General features: G+C 32.9%; 2 protein-coding genes and 1 non-coding gene across 3 annotated transcripts; 2 read left to right on the forward strand and 1 right to left on the reverse strand.

The window, feature by feature from the left end:
* Positions 1-1,008: 1,008 nt before the first annotated feature.
* LOC144554129 (heparan-alpha-glucosaminide N-acetyltransferase-like protein (DUF1624)) lies at positions 1,009-9,485 on the reverse strand. The gene is made up of 13 exons (XM_078302376.1): positions 9,232-9,485; positions 7,858-7,995; positions 7,333-7,414; positions 6,819-6,895; positions 6,491-6,606; positions 5,685-5,802; positions 5,104-5,220; positions 4,320-4,411; positions 3,760-3,826; positions 3,598-3,679; positions 2,882-2,973; positions 1,834-1,977; positions 1,009-1,319 (listed from the first exon to the last, which is right to left on the reverse strand). The coding sequence occupies exons 1-13, from the start codon at positions 9,391-9,393 to the stop codon at positions 1,173-1,175; spliced, it is 1,434 nt and encodes a 477-aa protein (XP_078158502.1). The 5' UTR covers positions 9,394-9,485; the 3' UTR covers positions 1,009-1,172.
* A 3,817-nt stretch (positions 9,486-13,302) lies between these two features.
* On the forward strand, positions 13,303-14,891 carry LOC144554393 (uncharacterized). Its single transcript, XM_078302712.1, has 2 exons — positions 13,303-13,330; positions 13,363-14,891. Exons 1-2 carry the CDS (start codon positions 13,303-13,305, stop codon positions 14,889-14,891), a joined length of 1,557 nt encoding a protein of 518 aa, XP_078158838.1.
* Positions 14,892-20,737: 5,846 nt separating this feature from the next.
* On the forward strand, positions 20,738-20,851 carry LOC144555008 (U5 spliceosomal RNA). Its single transcript, XR_013511929.1, has one exon. It is a non-coding gene; the product is annotated as a U5 spliceosomal RNA (small nuclear RNA).
* The last annotated feature ends 3,713 nt before the right edge of the window (positions 20,852-24,564 follow it).

Raw genomic sequence — 24,564 nt, forward strand, 5'->3', positions numbered from 1 at the left:
GCCTATATGTATATATATAATTGTACAAAACCTTTAATGTAAGGCAATGATGTGTGAAGAATTTTAGTGTGCTTTTGACTAGTTTTTTGTTGCAGCTTGCAGCTGTTTGTGTCAAACTTTACAGAATAATTGTACAAAGAAGATTTCTCAAGTAATGTTCTTTGCTTTTCTGTTATAATTTGATCTGCCATTGTGACCTTTTGATCTCAGAGAATATTTCTTAAATAATGCTCTTTGCAATGTTGGGTAGTAGCTCATAACAATTATTTATCACTAAAGAGGAGACCAAGTATTCAAATTCTGGTATGAACCAAAATGATGACTTTTCAAGTTCAAAAGATGGGGCAATAAAATGTTAAACAATACTTGTCTGGATTTTGTTTTAGAAATACATCAGAAATTTGTTTGCAACAACATAAATTATTGATTTAAAACATATTTCATGATCTTAAAGTATAAGAGCAGATTAAAAACAATACATATATGCTTATTGATTGATTTAGATGTGTTTCATTAATAGGTAAATCTGTACAAAACAAACTGACAAGAGGAACATGTAAAAATCACACCTGGGTCCCTATAAATATTAAAACTTTGTTTTTCATAAAATTTTCATCACTAATATGAGTTTTATCATTTATGCAAGAATCAGAGTGAAGAAAGCATCATATAATGAAATTAAAAAGACAATAAACTATATGGAACAGTAACTGATAACAGTAATATTTTTCTTATTTCTTTAAAAAATTTATATCAGTATCAGTATGTTTCATTAAGAAACAAGTCCAAGACAATACAATGTGCAAAAATCCCAAACAAGACCCTATAAGTATTGAATCAATTAAAAACATGACCCTATAATTATATCTAAATTTCTCAAAAAAGAAAAAAAAATTCATTTGAAATCATAATTTTTTTTGTTTGACCAATCAAGTACGATGAAATAACTTGATAATTTTGGTTATTCCATAAGGAATAGAATACTTAAAATCTAAACATAGCAACAACTTAATCTAGTAACATTTATTAATCTCAATAAATACTAGTACACAAGAACCATTACCCACATTTACAATTACAACCTTTTACATAATTTAATCAAATGAAAAAAAAAATATGCATATTCACTAAATAAACAAGTATACAGCTTTTGACACCTATATTTTTTTGTTTTACAGTTTCCAGTAAATACCTAGACGGTGAAAAATTCCTGCCACAAGCCCCCAAAGCAAAATCTGTGCAAAAAGCACATAGAGTAGTATACCCACCTTTTTTGAATGCCAAACTTTGACAAATACATGTTTTCTTACCCAATAAACCTGCCACCAAAATTAATTGCTAAGTTATAGAGATTTCGAATTAAATTATATGTCAAATATACGATAAATCCAACTTTTTATACTTGAGTTTGGTTGGTGTGCTATTGCCTCAAAAATCAAATATATAGACTTCAAATGACAAATTCAAAATGTTGAAACCGATCCACTTCATGAGTGATACGTTTACAAATTAAATATACAAGTTTTTAAATTCATTTAGTCTAAAGTGAAGCGGTATAAAAATTATGAAAACTAATTGTATTAAAATTAACTTATAAATCTTCATTTTTTTTACTGCTTGACTTTATACTTTATAAATTATTTTTTTTATAAATTTTTCATGTAAATACATCACTTGTGAAGTAGATCGATTTCAACAGTTTGAATTTGTCATTTTAAGCATATTCAATAGATTTTTGAGGCGATAGCACATGATACCTTATACTATTGCATGAGTACATTAATCCGTTATTTTTTAAAATTATTTGAGAAACTTGGGATTAGGATTTAGTACCAGTGTGTTATTTGTGCTTTTGTAATACCATCCATTAAGAAATCCTTCGAAAATGCCTTCTGCTGCCATTACATAGACGAGCATTGCGTTCATGCCTATCCATTCTAGAGGGAGAAAGAAATTACGCATGCCAACAATATCGACCTATTATTTAAAAAGAAATACTTTGAATTAGATTTTCAAGATATAAATGAGAAATAAAAAATGATACTATGCATAGTGCACATTAGTCCGTGAGTAAAGCTAGCGTGTGACATGCTCACCAAGAAAGTTTGGTGAGCATAACTCCAAAAGTATATCGGATCGACGTCAAATGTCAAATCCAAACCGTTGAAATCCATGTACTTCATGAGTGATGAATATACATGCAAAATTTTGAAAGTTTCGAGTTTATTTGCTACACGGTCAAGTGGTCAAAGAAATAATAAAAATTGAATATATAAAATAACTTATAATAAAATGTTCATTTCTTTGACCACTTGACCGTGTAGCAAATAAACTCGAAACTTTCAAAATTTTGCATATATATGCATCACTCATGAAGTACATGGATTTCAACGGTTTGGATTTGACATTTGACGTCGATCCGATATGCTTTTGGAGTTATGCTCACCAAACTTTCTTAGTGAGCATGTCACACGCTAGCTTTACTCTTAGTCCGTAATTTGGATTCATCTCTCTATTTACAAAGTTAAAATAGTCAATCTAACTGTTTAAAATTATCACCACACGTAAATGTACTTGCAGTTTACCTTTTTTTAAATATTTTTACTATTTTTTTAGATAGGTAGAAAATCACCTTATCTAAATTCTAGACCATTTAAAAGTAGTGATTTTGTACCTATCTAAAAAATAATAAAAAAAATTCTAAAAGTTATAAAACTTATCCTGCAAGTATATATTCATATGGAGATCATGTTGAATGGTTTAGATTGAATGATTGAACTTTATAAACAAAGATATTGATCCAAAGTACGGAACAATGTGCGCTATGCATAGTACCGTAACCTCACTCAGAAATAAATTTTGTAGCAAAATTAATATATACCAGAAAGTAGAACAAGCAAAAAGCAAGTGCTGCAGCTCCAGCTGTAACACAAACATAGCTGAAGGAGTATAGTTGTTTGTTAAGTGGAATTGCTGTCACAAAAGAAAGATATATTAATAGTTTTCTATACTTGATTTACACAGGAACTTTCTACCAAATTATTTATTCATAGCAAAAAAATAAAAATTAAACAAATATCATCAATTTTGGACAATTTCATTTTATACCACAACTGCTGAATTATTCAGCAGTCGAAATCTGTGTTATGAAATAGCTGTTTTTTCAAAAGAGAATAACACAAATTTCAACAGCTGAATTATTCAGCAGTTCTGGTACAAAACAAAATTGTCCGAAATCAATGGTATGGATGAAAATTTTGATATTTTTTTATGCTATGGATAAACAAATTGGGAAATGCTAGACTACTTGCAAAACCAATTTCACAGGAATATGTTCATTTTATAAAGAAATGTAAACTTTTTGCCTCTGTTTCTAAAAACAACCCTTTTTCTTGCAAAGAAATTGATAGAAAATCGAGTCACATACTCTTTCAATTTTGTTTCCGTAGTATAAATCCCCAACTAACCTGGATTGGCTTAATTCAATCAAGTTTTACTTCTCCTTAAATTTCTTAATGGTTCCTAAAAGATTGAGTTCCATTTGAAAGCAAAACCCTGATAAAGAAGCATAATGAAGTCAGAATTTGTAAAATTTACCATGGCTAAAATGCAAAATAAACCCAAGAACAAGAAGTGCAACACCCATGGAACTCCAATGTCTAAGTCTGTCCGTGTGTGTCTGGGAAAAAAATAAATTAAGTGAAAAATTGAATGCAAATATTATTCACTTTCTTTATTCAAGTAGTGAAAGAAATTTACCTTTATGTGCACAAGAACATGTCCGTAATGCACCCCAATAATTGTGCTCAAGATAGCAGAAACCGAGCTATCAAAATATTTATGCACAAGTAAATGAAGCAGTAAAATAAAAGAGGACTAAAAGCAGGAAGGGGAATTTCATGTATACCCCTAAGAAATCTCAAAATTACTTATGTGAGTTTTAATAGAAAAGTCGATGAATTGGATAAATTTGTGAGTTGTTGGAATCTAGAAGGGTAAACATCATATTACAAATTTTAGAGGGAGAATACGTAATTTTGAGGTCAATAAATGGCACCCATGTGATGTCTGCTGATGACATGTCACTTTCTTCGTAAATATTTAACAAAAAAATATTCCAGAAATGGAAGTAGGTGGTATTTGGGGTTTCAATTTCTCTCTATCTTTCTCTACAATTATAATTTCTTGGGATATGATAACTAGTACCTATGATAAGATGTGCCTTGCCTACAGCAAAAGGAGCCAATTGCTATCTTATCTTCTTCTTTTTTTCATTTTACAAAGACAGTGTAAATCACAAACATATCATTATATGATACCTTAAGATACCTTCGGGTTCAAATGGCGCGAGGCACCAAGCAGGGGCATTAGCCTTAAATGGGCCCTCATAGGGAGACACTTCAGTGCATGGCTACTCATTTTCATAAACAATAAAAAAAATTAATGAAAAGGCATAAAAGGGGCAATAATCACAACATGATATCCTGCTATATGATACCTTAAGCTGAGGCTATGATACTATGCAAAGTGCGGATTGGTCTGTACTATGATTTCAAATCTCCATTTTCAAAGTCCAAATAGTCAATCTGAACCGTTCAACATAACCTCCATAAGAAAAATGTACTTTTAGATCAAATTTAACAATTTTTTTAGTCAGGTAGAAAATCACTTTAAAAAAATTCTAAAAAATGTAAACAAAATTTAGCAAGTACATTTTGATATGGCGATAATCTTGAACAGTTCAGATTGACTATTTAAACTTTCAAAACAAAGATATTGATCCATAGTATGGACCAATCTGCGCTATGCATAGTACCATAGCCTCACTCCTAAGTAATTGATAAATATTCTGACCAGCTAATTGATTAATAGAAATAAACAGTGTAAGTTTGCAATGAAATATACAGGTGTCTGAATCTTTTGGCTTTATTGTTTGGAGTTGAGTTGTAAATATTTTTTTTTTTTTTTTTTTTTTGCTTGAGGCATAGTAGATCAGAAATTTCTCTGATCTACACTACAAAATACCAGTTTTTACAAAAACATATAATTAAAGCAAACAGAAAGAAATTAAAAATAAAAAATAAAAAAGCAAAGGAAAGGTACCTTGGATCTGTGCCAAGCAGGATGCTTATACATATGATTAATCCCTAATATTTTGCGGTCGATATAGCCTACAGCATTACAAGGTTGATCTAACTTTCCCCTTGTACCACATATCACCTATGTATAGAAACTCTTCAAATTAGAGATTGGCAAATTCATGTATGTGAATTACATAGTGTTTCATAAAGAGTACCACATAATATTCATTCTTTAATCCCTAATTAGCAATCCCTATAAAATGGGCAGTGATCATAAACAGTTGTGACGTGGTACAAGCAATTTCTATTTGAAATTTCACAGTAGATGACATGCTCTATGGTCATGTTGATTTTGACTTACTATTAATGGTTTCTTTGAATAAAAATGTTTGAGAAGGTACAAATAATATACAAATCAAGATATTTAGAACCAACTTGAAATCTTTTAGTTTTTTACGTGTCAAAAGAGGATAATGAAGAAATCACATGACTTATTATTTCATTTACTCTTGACATATATATTTTGCTAAGAATTTTGCTAGTACTGTCTAGTATCTATAACAAAGGTTGTTACCGTAAATTCAGTAAAAAGAGCAAATTTACCTTGAAAACCTTTCCATAGTCAGGGCTATCATCATATTGCACTCTAAATTCCCAATCAGGGACATATGTCCCATATAATAGTGACATGTAGATTATAAAAATACAAGCTGCAACAATCCTGCCAAACTTATGATGTCAAAAGTTATTTCACCAAGTGTCACTGCTGTCAATTTGGGTTTAAAAGTTTACTATATTTGAAAACTAGAATCTTTCATTTTTCTTATTGAGGTTTCTCTTCAGGTTTTAGAGCTCAATTGCGGTACGGATAATAATAATAATAATCGAGTAAGGCTACAGTACTATGCATAGTGTATATTGGTCCATACTATATATCAATATTTTTATTTTAAAGTCCAAACAATTGATCTCAACCGTTCAACATGATCTCCAAATGAAAATGTACTTCTAGATCAAATTTTATACTTCTTAGAATTTTTTTACTATTTTTTAGATAAGCAAAAATTCACTTGATCTAAAGATTCTAAACCATTCAAAAGCAACGATATGTTACCAATCTCAAAAAACAATAAAAAAATTCTAAAAAAATGTAAAATTTAGTCAGCAAGTATATTTTTATATGAAAATCACGTTGAACGGTTCAAATTGACTAATTGAACTTTGAAAATAAAAATATTAATCCGTATCACGGACCAATCTACGCTATGCATAGTACCATAGCCTCAATCATGATAATTTGGCTTAGAAGTAGAGAAAGCACTAGCTGCTATCATACACAAAACCACTGTCACACCAGTGACATTTATAATGATTAATATGTAAATAAGGAGAAGATAGACTTTGTATACCATTGCCGGTAGTATTGCCTAAATATAGAGAAACCGGCAGTTGAATTATCCTCAAGATTTGCATCCTTGGTTACAATTTCCAAAATTGCCACTACTAAGTATGCAAAAGCAATTCTCTATACAATTAAGGACAATATTAGCACAAAGAGTTCACTTATGGAGACATGTAATGTAAATAATAGGGGCAATTTCATGTATACCCCTTAAAAACCTCAACATTACGTATTTCCCCCCTAAATAATTTTGAGGGGGAAATACGTAATTTGAGGTTTTTGAGGGGTATACATGAAATTGCCCATAAATAATAAGAACAATGGATAAGAATTACCTGTAAAATGCCACACCATCTAATATGCTTCATATCAACTCCATAAGATAAGTCATCAGGAGCATGTGAGTACCCACCTGAAGATAATTTTCTAGTGTCAAATAAAGACAGTTCTTTCCAAATTGCTAATTTATTAATATTCAAATTACAAATAATGAAAGGTTTGCAAATGCATGTGACCTCTTAAAGGATGAAGAAATAAATAATTGAGCAGGTGCTGCAACATTGATTTATTTAGGTTTGCAATAGGAAAGGACATTTCAATTACTGCTTTTTTTTTCGGAAATTTTCCTCCTATACCCTCAAAATAAACATAAATTGCATATGGTAGTATCTAGCTTAACTGGGTCTATACATTGCAATCCTCTAAGCCTAGTTTTAAATTTGAAAAGCTAATTAGAATCCATTCTGATTCATTTTAAAACATAAACTTGTTTTCATACCACTCTAAAATTTACCCAAGTGGCCTAGGCTACATGCATTGAGTGTGTGAGGGAAGGTGAGTAGCACAAACCTTGCAAGAGAATTCCCCAAAACAGCAACTTAATCGTTCTGACGACCACTCGTTTTACAGCCTTGCCTCGGTCTGGCATTCTCTATACACCATTTTTAAAAGAAGGAAATATTTGTGTTATAAAGGGGCTGCATTACAAGATCAGTCCCAAATCCAATTTCAGGAATAAACAGAGTGTCAAAAGCATTGCACCAGAGATGAGTGATGAGAAAAGAAATTAAAAGGAAAAAGGAAAAATGACCCATTTTCCCTAAAAAATCCGACTAATTGTAAGATTGACACTTATTTTGAAACATGCTACATATTTATTATTTTTTTAATAAAGGATACAGTGGGAATTCATAAATTTAAAATGAGTTTTAATAGAAAAGACAATAAAATGGATAAATTTGTGGGTTTTTGAAATTTAGAAGGCTAAATATGATATTATGAATCTAAGAGGGGAAAATACGTAATTTCAATTTTTTTGAGGGGTATATGTGAAATTCCCCCTAGAAATTACAACAAAAGGGAAAAATCAAGAACCTTGAGAGAGAGAGGAATAGCCATGCCGACAATGAAGAGAAAGAATGGCATTACAAAATCAGCAAGGTTGCATCCATTCCATGGTGCATGGCCTATTACCGGCCACTCACCCCCTGCTCCATCTACCAAAATCATCAGCTGAAATTAAAAGGAAAAAAAAAAAAAAATGGGTTGAAATTAAAGAGGAATCAAGAGATTCATCTCAGAGTTGTTCATCATTGATCAAGCAGCTAGGATTTAATCAAGTGTTTATAATATTTGGTCTTTTTTATATTACAAGAAATTGAAGAAAAACAAATGGTACACTGGTACACAGGTACAACACTAATTAAAAGGCCAAATGTATAAATAGATACACAAGGGGTGTAATAGAAATAATTAAAAAAAAAAAGCAAGACAAAATTCTCTTTCATTAAATTTGCTATTTCATCATCTTTCTCAAGAAAATGTTGCGACAATAGAATAGTCAATTTTATAATAAGATTTATTGTTCTAGGGTTTTACTTTAAAGTTTAAACAAGGGATTGTGAATGAAGTTTCTCTTATAACATATATAACAACAGAACCAATTTGGTTAAATACTTCAGATTTCAGGTGATTTCATATTGTGTGATTACCTGATAATAATTAAAGGGAAGAAACCAACTAAAAACACATTTTATTCATCATATATGTCAACTTTGATTCGTCTGTTCAGCTTTTATACTCTATTCATGCCAGTAATTTTTGCCCCAAATGAGAAGATCTAATTTTACACCACAAAATGTTAAATGCCACTTCAGCATGATGTATATGCATAACCGACATGAACTGGTATACCTTGCCAAATTGAATAGTTACAATTAGCAATAACAATCAAGTCCCATTAATTTAAGTTTTAAAGGGATGTATGTGCAAAAATTCCAATTTTCAAATATACATATATATTTAGTAACTGGCCTAATAGACACTGTGCCCAAAGCATTTCCTCCCAAAATCCTGCATCAATTTTTTTTGGGAGAATTTCACGTATACCCCTCGAAAACTTCAAAATTACGTATTTCTCTGTCTAAACTTTGAAATTACGTACTTCAAAAACTCACAAATTTACCAATTTTATTGTCTTTTATGTTAAAAATCATTCTAAGTTTTTAAATACCCATTTTACCCTTTATTAAAAACATAAAACGTCCATCTCACAGATATTATGTATTTAAATAATATTAAGTAAATTCATCATGAAACTACAATCATTCATAGACTCATCACTTGTGAGATATCTACTTTCACATCATATAATCAACCAATTGAGAAGAAATCTCCAATGTAAAAGTGATAAAAAGCACCTCTGTAGAACTTAAAATCAAAGAAAAAGAGCAAAAAAAAGGCACTGACAGCGACAGTGAGGCCACGAAAGATGTCGAGAGAAGCGACACGCTTCGACCGGCGCAGCTTCGGGTCTTTCTCATCTACCTCCGTGACAGCGATCAGACGGTCATGATTGGTTTGGCCTTCTACGTCAGCGCCTGGTCGACGAACGAGATCTTGACTCGCCATTGCCAAGGAAAGCGGTGGTAAGAGAAGGAGAAGGAGAGAAGGAAAGAGTGTTTAGAGATGAGTGTGGAGTTCTCTTTGTTAGCTACTTCTGAGTGAATTCATATGGGCAAAGTAAAGTAACACAATTTTTGTGATTAGATTCGGACTGTTCGATCTGTTTCAGTGCGAATATTAAAGTGAAAGGATTGGTAAGGATCTGAACATAAAATTTGAGTTACTTCAGAGAACGAGGACTACTTAGTGAACTGCTGGTCACTGTTCAGTGGTCACAGGATAAAGTTTTCACTCTTTCGGAGAATCTAGATTTTCTGGAGCAACCATCTGTGTAGAATCTGTGTAGTGATGATGCAGATGTACAATGAATGAAATCATCGTGATTAAAATAAAATTTTATATCCGGTGACGGTGAAAATTTACATAACTCAAGACCTGTTTGATATTTTTAGTTGTTTTTATTTTTGTAAAATCTGTTATAAAAATTTATATTGTAATTTTTTCATGTTTCAAAAACAATTATAAAATTATTTAATAGCACGGATTTCTTTTTTTAACCAAAAAAAATATTTTCTAAGTGTAAATATTTATATCTTATTTTTGTACAAACTTACAAAAAATTGATAATTACCTATGGTGATAAGAACACAACTACATGCAAGTTAAAATACAATTTGGTGACTAGAAAAAAAATTAAAATATAATCTGAATGCATTACCAATTTACAAATAGGAATATGTTATGAGGACTTAATTTCCACTAAAATATGGGATAACCCGTTACACCAAGTGACACTCTGTAACCCAACAGCAGACCATTCCGACATTTTTCAGACTTAATTTTAGTTTATTTAATTTTAACAGGATAAAATATACCAATGATTGATTCCTCCATAGCACTTGGGGGAGTTTTATATGACTCTCATTTTTTTAATTTTTCATGCATTAAAGGTGCTTCATATTGTATGATGATATGATTTGATTATCAGATTTGTGCTTAGACAGTATCCTCAACAATAATTCAAAATTAGATTTAATTGGACCGTTCAATCAGAAATTCGGACCGTTAAAATTCGAATCAATTTGATTAATTTAGAAATTTACGGAAAATTGTAAAGTTCATATTAATTTAGAACGATTAGGATTTGTGATTGCCAATTTGCAAAGAAGTGCTTTGTGATTTGTTCATTTTACACCATTATATTAATGAATAGATTGTTAGAATTATTGTAACCAGATATTTAAATTTCCAAACAATCAATCTAAGCCGTTCAATATAATCTCCGTATAAAATATACTTGTAGATCAAATTTATGTAAATTAGATTTTTTTTTTTTTTTACTATTTTTTTAAAGCTAAAAAAATAGTAAAAAAATCTAATATACATAAATGGTAGTTATATCAAAAATAATTTAATATTTCTTTTTGATTGGTAGAAAATCACTACTTCTAATTAAATGGTAGTTATATAAAAAAATGTAAAATTTAGTGTACAAGTACATTTTTATATATGATAGTAATTTCTAATTATATTGTATTAATCAGTAAATTTCCCAAACTTAGAAGAGAATTCCATCGGCTGGCATAGCAAAAGGAATTGTGCTAAAATAAAAGATATGTTCATTGTAGATCTTTACACATATTTTTGAATTCGGCTTTAAAATCTGTGCACATCTACTTCCATTTTTGTGTGCACATATCTCAAAGCAAATCGAACGGTCCTAAAGCTGATGGGTTTCAAAAGTAGATTCGATGGGCATCAGACCTACTCCGTCCTCCATGCAATTATGTATTAAACTACATTTGATACTTCTATCATATTTCAGAATAAGATGGAAGTAAAAATTTCAAAATTGGAAGGTGTATATGTCATTTTTGTCTAAACAAATAAAAATTTGATTTTTATACATTTTGTTTACCTTGTTGATAACAATTAATATTAAAATTGATTCTTATACAATTTGCTCATCTTATCCTAAATTCATGCCTCCGTATCATATATCTCATGACGAAATAAAAATGTTAACTTCAAATGTATATATTGTACATACATGCATACATTCATACATACATAATGTCACACACACAGAAACGTGAAAGAGATGAAAAGTAGAAAGTTTTGCATGATATATCATGCATATGTTACTTAAAATTTCTTGATTTAAGTATCTCCAAACATAATTGGCTTCAGCTTATTTTTATATAATAATAAAGAATCATAAAGTCATTATCATATATTCTATATATATTTTTTTATTTTAAGAACAAAATGATAAATACATCTCTTACAACTATATTCATGTTTTTATATACGTTTTCAAATCTTGCTATGAGATATTAGAGAAAAATCAACAAATTTATTGAAATTATGTAATTAAAGTAGGTTTTGAAAGAATATGATATAGGACAACATAGTTTTTCATTTTATAATATAATGTTTTTAGAAAGTAGATATAAAGTTGTCAAACTCGAACATTTAAACACAAAAATATTATTTTAATAAATCAAGATAGATACATATCACATGATGCATCAACTGATGCATTTAACTTTGTACTTTAATTAGGATTAAACGAATGTAGTTTGTTTGTGAATATATATTTACAATTGCAATTTGATATCATTATGTTTTAATTTTCTGTAAATACATTTATTTGTAAATTTTTGTCTGAGAACATTAATAATTTTAAACCAAAAAATTCAAAGCTAAATTTACTAAATACAAAATCTATTGTGTAATTTCAATTTTGTCATTTCTAAATAGAGTTCTTTTTTGTCTCATATATAGCAACATTGTACACTATGAAAAACAGTGTAGTAATATTAGGTAATATGCGGCGCATATGCGGCCGCATATGCGTATGCGGTTCCGAACCGCATAGAAAATCAATATGCGGTTTAATATGCGGTTCCGCATATGCGGCCGCATATTAGGCCGCATATTTTTGACCGCATATGTTTTAACAGGCCGCATATAATCCTTACAACTAAATATGACCCGCATAAGCAAAAACCTAACCCGATTAGTCCCTAATTTCTCTCCTCATTCATCCCGTCTCCTCTCTGTAGAGCCGCCTCCATCTCTCACTCTCCTCTAGCGGCACCAAGAGGATCGCTCTCCTCCGCGGGTCCCTCAACGGCACTCCTCAGCGGGTCAGCGGCTCTCCTCCGCGGGTCCCTCAGCGGCACTCCTCTACGGGTCAGCGGGTCAGCAGCTCTCCTCCGCGGCTCTTGTACTACGGGTCCTATCCACCCATCGGCACCTCTCCTCCGCGGCTCCGCCTATCCACCTGTCAGCATCATCAGGTAATTTCTTTAAGAGTTGTTTGTAATTGAGTAATTGAGGTGATTAATAATTGTTTTTAGAGTTGTTTCTCTGATTTGTAATTGAGTTGATTAATAATGAGATAATTGGTTTGAAAACGATAAAATTGCTTGAATCTTGTTTCTTGTTTACCCAACATGGAGGACCGACTATATCTGATCTTACAGTTTTAATCCAAAAAAATTGTTGCTTGTTTTCTATTTCACATCTTTTAATTAGTAGTCTACAATAACATCTAAAATAATTAGTAAATTTAAGAGTGATATGAAGCGTCTCTGGTGTTTCTGACAATTGAATATTTGTAAGAGAAAATGCAATTGATAATCAGCCACTGATTTTTTTTTTTTTAAATAGGAATGTCCAGTTCTGGTTCTCATGCAATGTCGACCTCAGATTCCATTACTTCAGCGAATTTGTATAGGCCATTAAACTCAATGGATCCTGGGTGGAAGTATGGGAGGTTGACGGATAAGAGTGACCCGAATTTAGTCAAATGTTTATTGTGCGATTTTCCTTGTACAGGGGGGATAGCTAGGTTTAAGTGCCATCTTGCGGGGATCAAAGGTAACGTACGAAAATGCCCTAAAGCCAATGCAGAAGTGCAAAAAGAAATTATTGGGTATTTGGAGATCATAAAGAAGAAAGCAGAAGATAGAAAAAAGAAAGCAGATGAGTTAGTAGCAGATGTCAACATACATAGTGATGATTCTGAGTCGAAGGAGTTGGAGACAGAGAGGGACAAGAAGCGGTTACGGCTCAAGAAGCCGGTGAATTTGGAGAAAGAGAAAGGGGTTTGGAAGCAACAAGTCATTAAGGATACCTATGGTAAGGAGCAACGGGATAAAGTCAATGACTATCTAGCTTTTTGGGCTTACAAGCAGGGGATTTCATTCACTTCACTTGCTGACCCGGATTTTCTTCGTTTCTGTGAAGCGGTAGGTCAATATGGATCGGGATACAAACCTCCAACTCGTTATGAGTACCGTGTGCCACTATTGAAAAGGCAAGTTTCAAAAACCAACACCAGTTTGGAGGTTCATAAAGAAGCTTGGGGGAAAAATGGTTGCACCTTAATGACAGATGCATGGACTGATCGAAGAAGTAGGAGTCTAATGAACCTTTGTGTGAATAGTTCGAAAGGAACTGTTTTTTTGAAAGCCATTGATGCATCTTCAGAATCTCACACGGCTGAATATATACTCCAATTTGTGGAAAGCGGAGTAAAGGAAGTTGGGGAGGAGAATGTGCTTCAAGTTGTGACGGATAATGCTGCAGCAAATATGAAAGCTGCTGAATTGTTTATGGCAAAATACCCCCGAATTTATTGGACCTCATGTGCAGCACATTCCATTGATCTGATGTTGGAGAGCATCTCAAAGCAGCAGGAGATAAGAGATGTGATAAGAAACACTAAAGAGGTTGCCAATTTTATCTACAGTCATCATCAGGTGCTATCTTTGATGCGTGTTCATACCGAAAATAGTGATATTGTGCGTCCTGGAGCTACAAGGTTTGCTACTTCCTTTCTTACCTTAGAAAGCATTTATCAAAAGAAGTTACAATTAAAACGTATGGTCCTTTCTGATGAATATAATACATTGGTTAATCCTTCTAAGAAAAAGAGAAAGAAGTTTGCTGATAAGGGAAGACAAATTTCAAAAATTGTTGTTTCCAATAGTTTTTGGAAATCAGTGGCATTAGCAATCAAAGTTTTCAAGCCATTGGTTGTTCTTCTTCGTATTGTCGATGGAGAGGAGAAGCAGCCTATGGGCTTTGTTTATGGAGGTTTGAGAGATGCAATAAAGGAGGTAAAGGCGGCTTTTAGATACAATAAAGATGTGTTTCAGCCGTACATAAATGCAATTGTTGATGGAATGAAGGGTAGATTGGATGGTGAGCTCCATAAGGCAGCGTACTACCTCAATCCCTATTATTTTTATAGGGATTTTGAAGAGATGAGAACAGACCCTTCTATAATGGATGCCATTTCTAATTGTATTGTGCGGTATTATCCGAATGCAAAGATTCAAGATACTGTCATGACCGTTGAAATGCGTAGCTTTCAAGAGTCAATGGGACAGTTTGGAAAAGATACAGCAAAGAGACAGAGAGAAAATAATGACGAAGCTTTCAATGCAGGTTTGTATCTTTCACCTTTGAATTCTGATTTTTTTGGTTAAAATTCTGATTTGCAGTAATATTTTTAATTGACAGCTCATTGGTGGTCTATCCATGGTTCAGAAGCACCTTATTTAAGAAATATAGCTATCAAAATATTTGGTTTGACATGCAGTGCTTCTGGATGCGAAAGGAACTGGAGTACATTCGAATGGGTACTGTTTTTTTTCCTCTAATATATCTTCTATTTTCTAACATATTTTTTATTAATAGTTATCTATGCACACCTTAACTTCTGTTTTTTTTTGTATGCACCTTACCTCCTGTTTTTTTATATGCACCTGTTTTTTTTTATATGCACTTTAACAACAGACCCATTCAAAGAAGAGGGGCAAGCTAGAGGTGCAACGTCTCAATGATATCGTTTTTGTTCAATTCAATGCACGCATAAATGATCAAAAGATCTCGAGAAAATCTGATCCAATGCATGCAAGAGAAGAAGAACAAGATGAATATGTGATGGATTGGACGGGGGGTCCAGCCTTAGATTTGCCTGAAGAAATTGGTTTAGCTTCAAGTTCAACTTCTTCCTCTACACCATTGGCAGGAAATACCAACGAGGTGGGCATTGACGACATAGGAGATGATGATATTACTGATGATGATGATGACAATGATGATGATGATGACGATGATGATGAACTCCACTTGTTTGTATCAGTGGAGGAAGAAGAGTAATAACTTATGCTTTATTTATTTAGTTCTAACTTATGCTTTATTTAGATTTATTTGTACTGTTATTATGTACTGTTATTACTTATTACTATGTATTTGCATCAGAGATTTATTATGTACTGTTATTATGTATTGTTATTTAGATTTATTTGTATCAGAGATTTATTTGTACTGTTATTTATTTAGTTCTAACTATTTGTATTTGTATTGTTATTTGTATTAATTGTTATTTGTATTTGTACTGTTATTTCAATTTTCAAATATATATGAATTCTTATTTTAAAATCCGCATATATAAATCCGCATAGAAATCCGCATATGCGGCCACATACCGTATATGCGGTATGCGGTGCCCTTCCGCATACCACATAGAAACCTAATATTACTACACTGATGAAAAATGAACTTGAAATATAATTTGGACTTCAATTTTATAAACCAGAGATGGTTTCAATTTTTACGGTGTTTGATAAATCGTCTCATATATAGCAACATTGTACACTATGAAAAATGAACTTGAAATATAATTTGGACTTCAATTTTATAAACCAGAGATGGTTTCAATTTTTACGGTGTTTGATAAATCGTAAAGTGAGTTATGAAATCCTAACTTATTTCTAAAATGATTTTTCTATGGATCAATTTTTCTATCAAATTTTGCTTGTAATTTGGTTTCAGAATCTTTAAAAATCAATGATACCATACTAGGGGTGAAAACAGAGGGGATATGGAGCGGATAGTGGTAATTAAAACCATATCCATATATATTTTTTTCATTTTCTTGATACAAATACGGAGCGAATATCTGACGGATATGGATACAGTCCGGATCATATCAGATATCTATAAAAATAATATAAAAATATTAAGAATAATTAAAATTCGTAATATTTATCTAATTATAATTGTAAATAACATAATTTTTTCATAATATATATTAAAATGAGGAGGGTTCAAATGCACCCAAATTTTTGTGCATCCAAATGCACCCTATCCTCTTTCTCCGTTTTCAAGGTCTGAATAGTCAATCCAAACTGTTAGATGCGATCTACATATTAAGATGTGCTTGGAGACTAAATTTTACATTTTTTGGATTTTTTTTACTATTTATTAAGCCACTTTGAAAATTGCTGATCCAATGGTCCAGAAAATGTAAAATCAGCGATTTTCAAAGTGGCTTAATAAATAGTAAAAAAATTTCAAAAAATATAAAATTTGGTCTCCAAGCACATCTTAATATATAGATCGCATCTAACGGTTCAGATTGACTATTCAGACTTTGAAAACGGAGAAAAAAGATTTGAAAGATAGGGTGCATTTGGGTGCACAAAAATTTGGGTGCATTTTAACCCTCCTCTATTAAAATATATGATATATATCTAGTATTCGGATACGGATGATTGAAACGTAAAACTATATCACTATCTTTATTCACACGGATATCGATTATCCACATCTAAGTTTTCAAATACGGATTGAATACGAATCGGATATTATCCATACCGTTTTCACCCCTATACCATACCACTTAAAAAAATTGTAGAAAAATCTCGAAAAATGCATTTAAAATATGTTGTGTGAATCAGTTGATGTTTTTTATAATCAATTTATGTGGCGTTTCAAAATGAAAAGTTATTCTCATAAATAAATAAACATACATTGTCCTAATTTCCAAATATACATCAGTATTATGAAAAAAAATGATAAAATAAATTTAGAGTACAATACATGCAAATTTATATATTATTTTTCGATGTAGGACTCATTTCATTTGCAAAATCAACAAAACTCGCATGTTTGCTTTAAATATAATCCAATACATGCAAGACTATTAATTAGTATAAAATCAAATTAATACATCTATTTTTCTAACAACCAAAATCTTTTGGAATGCATTAATTTACAGAATGTTGCATACATCAATTGATGTTTTTCATCATGCGCGGGTAGTCCTAATTAAATTCATCAATACTTGCAGTGAATATTCAAATATTATTAATGCATGCAGATAGTTTATTTGAGCTATTTGTAAACTATATGTCAATTTTTGAATAAACAAAAGCCACATATAACTGTCGAAACTGACAGCGATTCTCATATTAAATTATTATTTTATGACCAAATACTATCAAAATTATATGACACTGCTAATTTGGGCCCAAAAGGCCCATAATGATCCATTGAAAAATTGAAGACTGGATGAGCCGGTTTCCAAGTGCAAAGAAAGCAATAGCGGCCTCTTAGTTCCACATGGTTTTCCATAATAATTCAGTGCTCTCCTTGTTATATAAGTAGGCAGCGTTGAGTTTCTGCGAAATTAATGGAGCTGCATGGTGAGCACAAAGCAAACAACTATTCTTTCGTCTTTTACTAAAGAATACCGTGTGCTCTCGAAACTGATTGGAGCATGTGTGGTGATCAGTGAGAAGGACGCAATCTCGCATCAATCACTAATTAATGATCTATTTAACTATAGTGCGTCTTGCCTCATTTGCAGCGTCTTGGGAATAAACACCGTAGCCACTTTTGGTTGGTCTTTTGGAATCATAGAATCCCCCATGTTGCCACGTGGAATGAGAGGGTCGAAATGAGTTTGGTTTGATGTAGACATGCAAGGCTTGTCTTCTTGCCTTTTTCCAACATTGTGCGCAAACTCTCTCTCGACTCATGCATTCTTGTTGGCTGTGTCCTAAATTAAGTCAATTATAGCAACAGCCCTGCCATTTTGGGTAGGCGGGGTCAGGTGGGAGGGGCAGCGGGTCGGGTGAGGGAGTTGCATTTGTTGAAGGAGGTGCAGCAGTTTGTGAGAGGGGAGAGTTCCAAGGGTTTTGGTCCATATAATGGCGCCATGGAGGGTATTGGTATCTTTGAGTGTTGATTGGGAGATTGGGAGAGGGGTATGTGTGGAGTGCGTGTCGAGAAGAGAAGGGTATTGGACTGCTTGTGAATAGGTGAGGTTGTGGTTATGATGGGGGAATTTGTTTCCTCTTCATTAACTCAAAAATGAATCTTTTGAGTTAATTCATTCAGACTGTCTGATCAGCTTTAAGATTCATGCAGATTAAATCCGAACTAATATTAAAGCACACCTATGTTATAAAGCACACCAGATGGACTTCGTTTATAATCAGACGGCCAATGTGAATTAACTCGAAAGATGCTCTTTTGAGTTAATGCAGACGATGCGGACTCATGGTGGGGTGGGATAAGGCCATGGTTGTGGTGAGGTGAGTTAAGGGCAATAATAGGGGTAAGTGTCATAGGATGAGTTTGCATTAAATTGGAATATGGCGAAGGAAATGGATTTTGTTTTTTTTTTTGTTTTTTGTTTTTTTTGCCATTAAGTTCTCTATGGGAGGTTGATGAGAATTTAATGTTGTAGGAACTAAAGCAGATGAGTTGGTTTTTATATGTGGAGGGAAAGGTGGAGCGCCAATAATGCTCTTAATGACATGATGTGATATGCCAGGAAATAAGGCACCAATAATACTACCATTAATGGTTTTTCCAACTTGTTTTAGTGGCCAACGCATGGTGTGGTGATGACCATAGCTATGAGGATGGTTGTTTGGTAATAGAGACTTACCTGAGTAGATGCTCTTGTCTTGGGAAGTTTGCAAAAGTACTCCTGTAGCTCGGCCTGTAGGGCTGCGCCTAGCTAGGGAAGTTGTTCTGGCACCACTGTCATGTTGTCCTGCTGCTCACGTAAAACATGGTGTTTTTCCTCTTGTCTTGCCGGAGAGATTGAACAGTGTACCATGCACCCATCTCCAGAGGGCACACCTCTTGTCTTCATGGAATAGCTGCTCTAGTACTGTGATTACATTGCCTTGTTTTCAATATTTGAGGGCATATAGTTTTCCAAGTTCTATGGCCAGAGCTTCAAGGGTGATTCTGCAAAAAAAAAAGAAAAAAAATAAATCCTCTTTTATTCTATTGTATTGCAACTTTGTATGTTGAAAGGCCTCAAATTTCAATAATGCATGTTGAAAGGTACAGATGGACTGTTACTAACTTAATTGAATAATGTAATTTTTGCAAATTATGATTAATTCATTTATTGCTGTCATGTGAAGTTTACTATTGTCCCACGTGAAAAAAATAATAATAAGGTAATCAATGACATTAATTGAGGTGCATGAGATCTCTTCAGTACCATTTATTACCAAATCTTATGTTCTAACTTCTAACTGGTTTTCAAACAAGTTATTCAATTTTGTTGATGAAATATTAATTGGCCGTTAAAATACTGTGCTACTTTCTTAAAAAAAACTTTCGAAATATCTAAAATCAATCAAATTAATTACTATCTGTCGCGTCATATCTGTACGTTATGAAAGGTACAGAAAGACAGCAAAGGTGGATATAGTGCCAAAACTATAACAATGACTATTGTGTCTAATCTAACTTCTTTAAAGCTTGTGATAATCGTGAGAATAACCTTGTGATAAGCATTTGCCACCGGTCCTATTTTTCAGTTCTCCGGCGACCCACCGTATCTCAAAGTTAGTAATTGTCTTAGGGTAGCTAGGGATTGGGCCGAGGGGTTAATTGGCTCAAACACGGCTGAGTTGTTTAAGTCTAATAGAAGGCGATTGTGTTCGTTCATAGGTGACAAGAAGACAGGATAACCTGGGTAGTTGGGTTGTGTGGGTTCCATAATAGAATTAGATAAGAGTAAAAACGAAGGAGGATATAGTAGATTGAGAAGAGGTACCAGTATGTGGTTTGGATTTCAATAACGGGTTGTCTAGGAATTGATTATAGGCATTAATGGCGGACAGAAAGGGAAGTGCAGTTTGGTTCCCCGATGTGAATATTAGCTGTCTTGGGCATTAATGGCGGGGTTGTTAATTGTTGATAGGGGTCTGCGTATTGGTTGTGGGTTCACTAGTAAGTTTCCGGTAGGCTGGTGGTCACTGAGAGCCATCGTTGGTTAGTTGGTCAGGTGATCTCCATCAGCGCCTTAGCTTTCCCCAGATTGCTCCGTCACAACGGTTAGATAGAATAGATGCAGAGATGGGATCCCGTACTGTTCAATTTTTTGTGCATGCAAACAGGGCCTCAACTCTTATTTGTTTTCCAGTTGCCTCTGATTAGTTACTAGTTAGTGTATCATCTCCAATTCTCCATTATAAGAAGGCAGAGTTGGGGTTTGAGTGAAAATCATGGAACTGCATGGTGAGCACAAAGCAAACTATTCTTTTGCCTTTTACCAAAGAATACCGTCTGCTCTCCAACAAATTTTATAAATAATAAAGTTTTCCATACCTCTCCATTTTTGTATCAGAATCGTATCATGTGATTGCGATTCCAACCATCTGTATGACTGTACCTAAACTTTAAAACTTGAAAAAGAGAGAAACTAAAGACCGCACGGAACATATGCCAAGCCAAACATGAACAACATGTTTCTGAGTAGTCAACAATCAAAAATCAAGCAAAACTATATATGTATGTTCCTTGTGATGGAGACGGCTCTATACTCAGAACTGTTGCTCTCTGTTAAGGGACCACTCTCCTCTATTATATTGGATTGCAACTTTGTATGTTCAAAGGCCTCAAATTTTAATAATGTAATTTTTGCGTATTATGATTAATTGAAATTTATTTACGTAAAATGTAGCAAACACCGGTATCTTCTTGTTATTATTCCTAGTAGAGGAGAGGTGTATTGTTTCGATTCATTGGAGTATAGAAGGAAGAAGCACGAAATAGAAACCGGACCATTTCAAATCCCGTGGACTTTCAACTTGTAACCAACAACTTAAATTTAAATATTTAATGTAGTTCTTTTTGTTTAAATGGATTGGTAAACAAGTTGGAAAATTGATTAAATGCAGGGCCTTAAATGTGTGGTACAATGAGGCATTTTAATCCTCCTCTTAAATAATCAAGTTAGAAAATAATTAGTAATTCAGAGTTTCAATGCAAAACCTCATGTCCCCGACACCCAACACAAACTTCGATCTAAAGGAAATACGACTGAGAACTAGTCTTTGGTTTAGTGGCAAAGACATATGGTCTCTCTGTAGGAGGTCATGGATTTGAAATCCAAATAGAGGAAATCATTTGTTATAATAACAAGGGTATTAAATAGTTGGGTGGCTTGACCTCCAACCTTTACTCAAAATAAAAGGAAATATGATGTTTCTTTGTTAAATATTTATTCGATGAGGTTGTCAACAAGGTACAAAACAATGAAAATTTATAGTTTTGGGTATGCATTGGACGAGTTTGAAAGAATTGTGATTGTTGTGTATATATGTTACTTGATTTATATTATGTTGTTTTTGTTGCTTTATGTTGATTTTTGCCCAGCAAATTGGGGAGGAGGCCGGGTAGCCAATTATATAAATGAAATTCTGCTTAAAAAAATAGATTTATTATATCGGTACTAAAACAAAACGAAAGAAAAAGGTTTAATTTAAGCATGCTAGAACTACCCTTGCTCTATTGGTACTATATTGCGTTCCCATATAAATATTAAACTTCTTCTATCGGTACGTCATACGCTACTGATAGAAGAAGCTCGTTTATTTGATCGGTAACGTACTTTAGAACCGATAGAAAATGGTTAATGTTCTAATTTTCTATCGGTTTCGAACTGCTAGAAGAGTTTTAGTGTCTTCATGTTGGTTACTATCAGTAGAGAATATATATGATAGTAGATCTATTTTTGACCCGTTATAGAAGACTGCATTTCTGTACTAGTGAGTTTGTTGTAAGTGGATGTGAGTAATTTCTTGCTGCATTGAGTGAGTTGTAATCTAACTTTATTTAATGTCAACGCTTGATAGCATCTACCAAGTTTTTCTAAAAAGAGGAGGGGTTTAATAGTCCAAGTGGGCCTTTGACCAATTACCAATTTGCCATCAATCAATTGGATAAGATGCATTTGAATATCAAAATAGCTAGAGAAAGTTAATTGGTAGTTGAACACAAAATGTGGTCTCCGACACTCCACATACTTCACGAACCATCTAAAATTGATCACATTAATGAAATTTATATATAGCTATAGACTATATATCTATAAATGGAAGAGTAGTCTAGCAATCTGAAATTTATATATACACAGACACAAGTATCTCCAACAATTTAATTACAGCCACTACTAGAATTCCCAGTAATGGCAACGGTACAAAGGGGTTTTAGCAAGCGTAATAAGAGCCCTTGCAATAGAAATTGAGATTCTGATTTTTTCCGAATAAATTAATATAGTTGCAACGGCCGCCCTTGCAAATAAACACGCTTGCTAATGTCTTATACTTACCCTTGCTAATGTCTCCTATTACGCTTGCTAATGAGTCCCAGACGGTCAGCACACACTAGTTGCAAGGGGCACCGTTGCAAATAAAATGAAGGGTTATGTTTGCATTATTTTATTGTGCAGGTCTTTATTATTTGCAAGCGGCACCGTTGCTATTGTTTTTAGTGTAGAATTTTATATTCTTTTATTCGAGTCCGACTTATCATTTGCAAGAGCCACCGTTGCAAATGTTGTCTATAATATTTTAGTGCCAAGGCCCTATCTATTTGCAAGCGCCACCCTTGCAAATGCTTTTATGATTTGTATTTATATTATTCAATTATTAAAGTCTAAACTATTTGCAAGCGACACCGTTGCAAATGCCATACGGGTTCCGTTCATATTATTTTATTTCGAACATTCTAGCTATTTGCAAGGGCGGGCCGTTGCAACTGTTTTTGAGTATCCATTTATATTTCTTAATTGTGAAGGTCCTAACTTTTTGCAAGAGGCACCCTTGCTAATGTTTTCTAAGTTGCGTTTTATATTACTTTATTGTAAAAGACGTTAATTAGTATTATCCAGAGATACATCCTTGTACAGACATCCCAAAAATTAGTATTATCCTATAACTCATGAGATAATTTGATTAAAATTGCACAAGGTGTATATAACAAAATAACCTTCCTTCATTGCTCAATTTGGCGACTTGTGCCTTGTCAATAACTCCATGTAACTTTCAATTTGTACCAGTAATAACTCATACCAGTGTAGTATAGTTATTTCTCCACCTTTGTAAATTTTTTTTTTACCAATGATACAAGAACACAACATACAAATAAATCAAAACCATAACAACATACAAAAACACAACATACTAGATTTGATCTGACAAATATATTAGTTAGTTAAAATTGAGTCTATATTATCAAAAACAAATTTATATAATCAAAACCATCATACAAGAAAACAGATTTCCCTTTAGTTTTGCACAAAAACTGACAGGAGGAATGTGCAACTTACAAACAGACCCTGATAAATTTGTTTATTCATTAAATTAGCCATTTTATATCTCTAGACCTGTAAAGTAAAGAACAAAGAAATTATGATTAGTTTCAAAGAATTAAGTTTTGTGAAAAACAAAAATATCTTACGTATCATATATACCAGCCAAACTCATGAATTTGTCATGATTTAGTTATTAGTCATGATTCATGACCAATTAAATTAATGATTTCCCCTCTAGATGGATTTATCTTGAACTTATAATAGAAGAAAAAAGAAATTCTAGATGGATTTATCTTGAACTCTACATAATCAAAATATATTCAATTATAAAAATGTGACTACTTACCAATTAAAAACCATCTTCCTCAGATTCATAAAATTGCCCCCAAAAAGCTTCTTGCTGAGCCTGATCCATTTGATCCATGTCATTCTCTTCCTCACCTTCCTCTACCGGATTGCTGTCATTCGTCGCGCGTGGTTGTGTGACCTCCATGATGTCGTCCACTAGGTCGAACTCATCTTCTTGTATAACAGTATTAGCCCAATCAAAACTTGGTTCGTCAGGGACCTCGATATGATTTTCTGGCATTTCCTCTTGATAAAATTCAAGGTTTGCATCATCTTCCTCATCACGAAATTGTCCTCTCGGTGTTGTTTTGAATGCAACCCACCATTTTTGTCTTTCTTTGCCCAGAGAAGCGTAAGGAAGGTAGCTCACTTGGACTGCTTGACATGCCAAT

Source organism: Carex rostrata, chromosome 5 (genome assembly GCF_964058835.1).
Source record: "Carex rostrata chromosome 5, lpCarRost1.2, whole genome shotgun sequence".
In the NCBI taxonomy this organism is placed as follows: Eukaryota; Viridiplantae; Streptophyta; class Magnoliopsida; order Poales; family Cyperaceae; genus Carex; species Carex rostrata.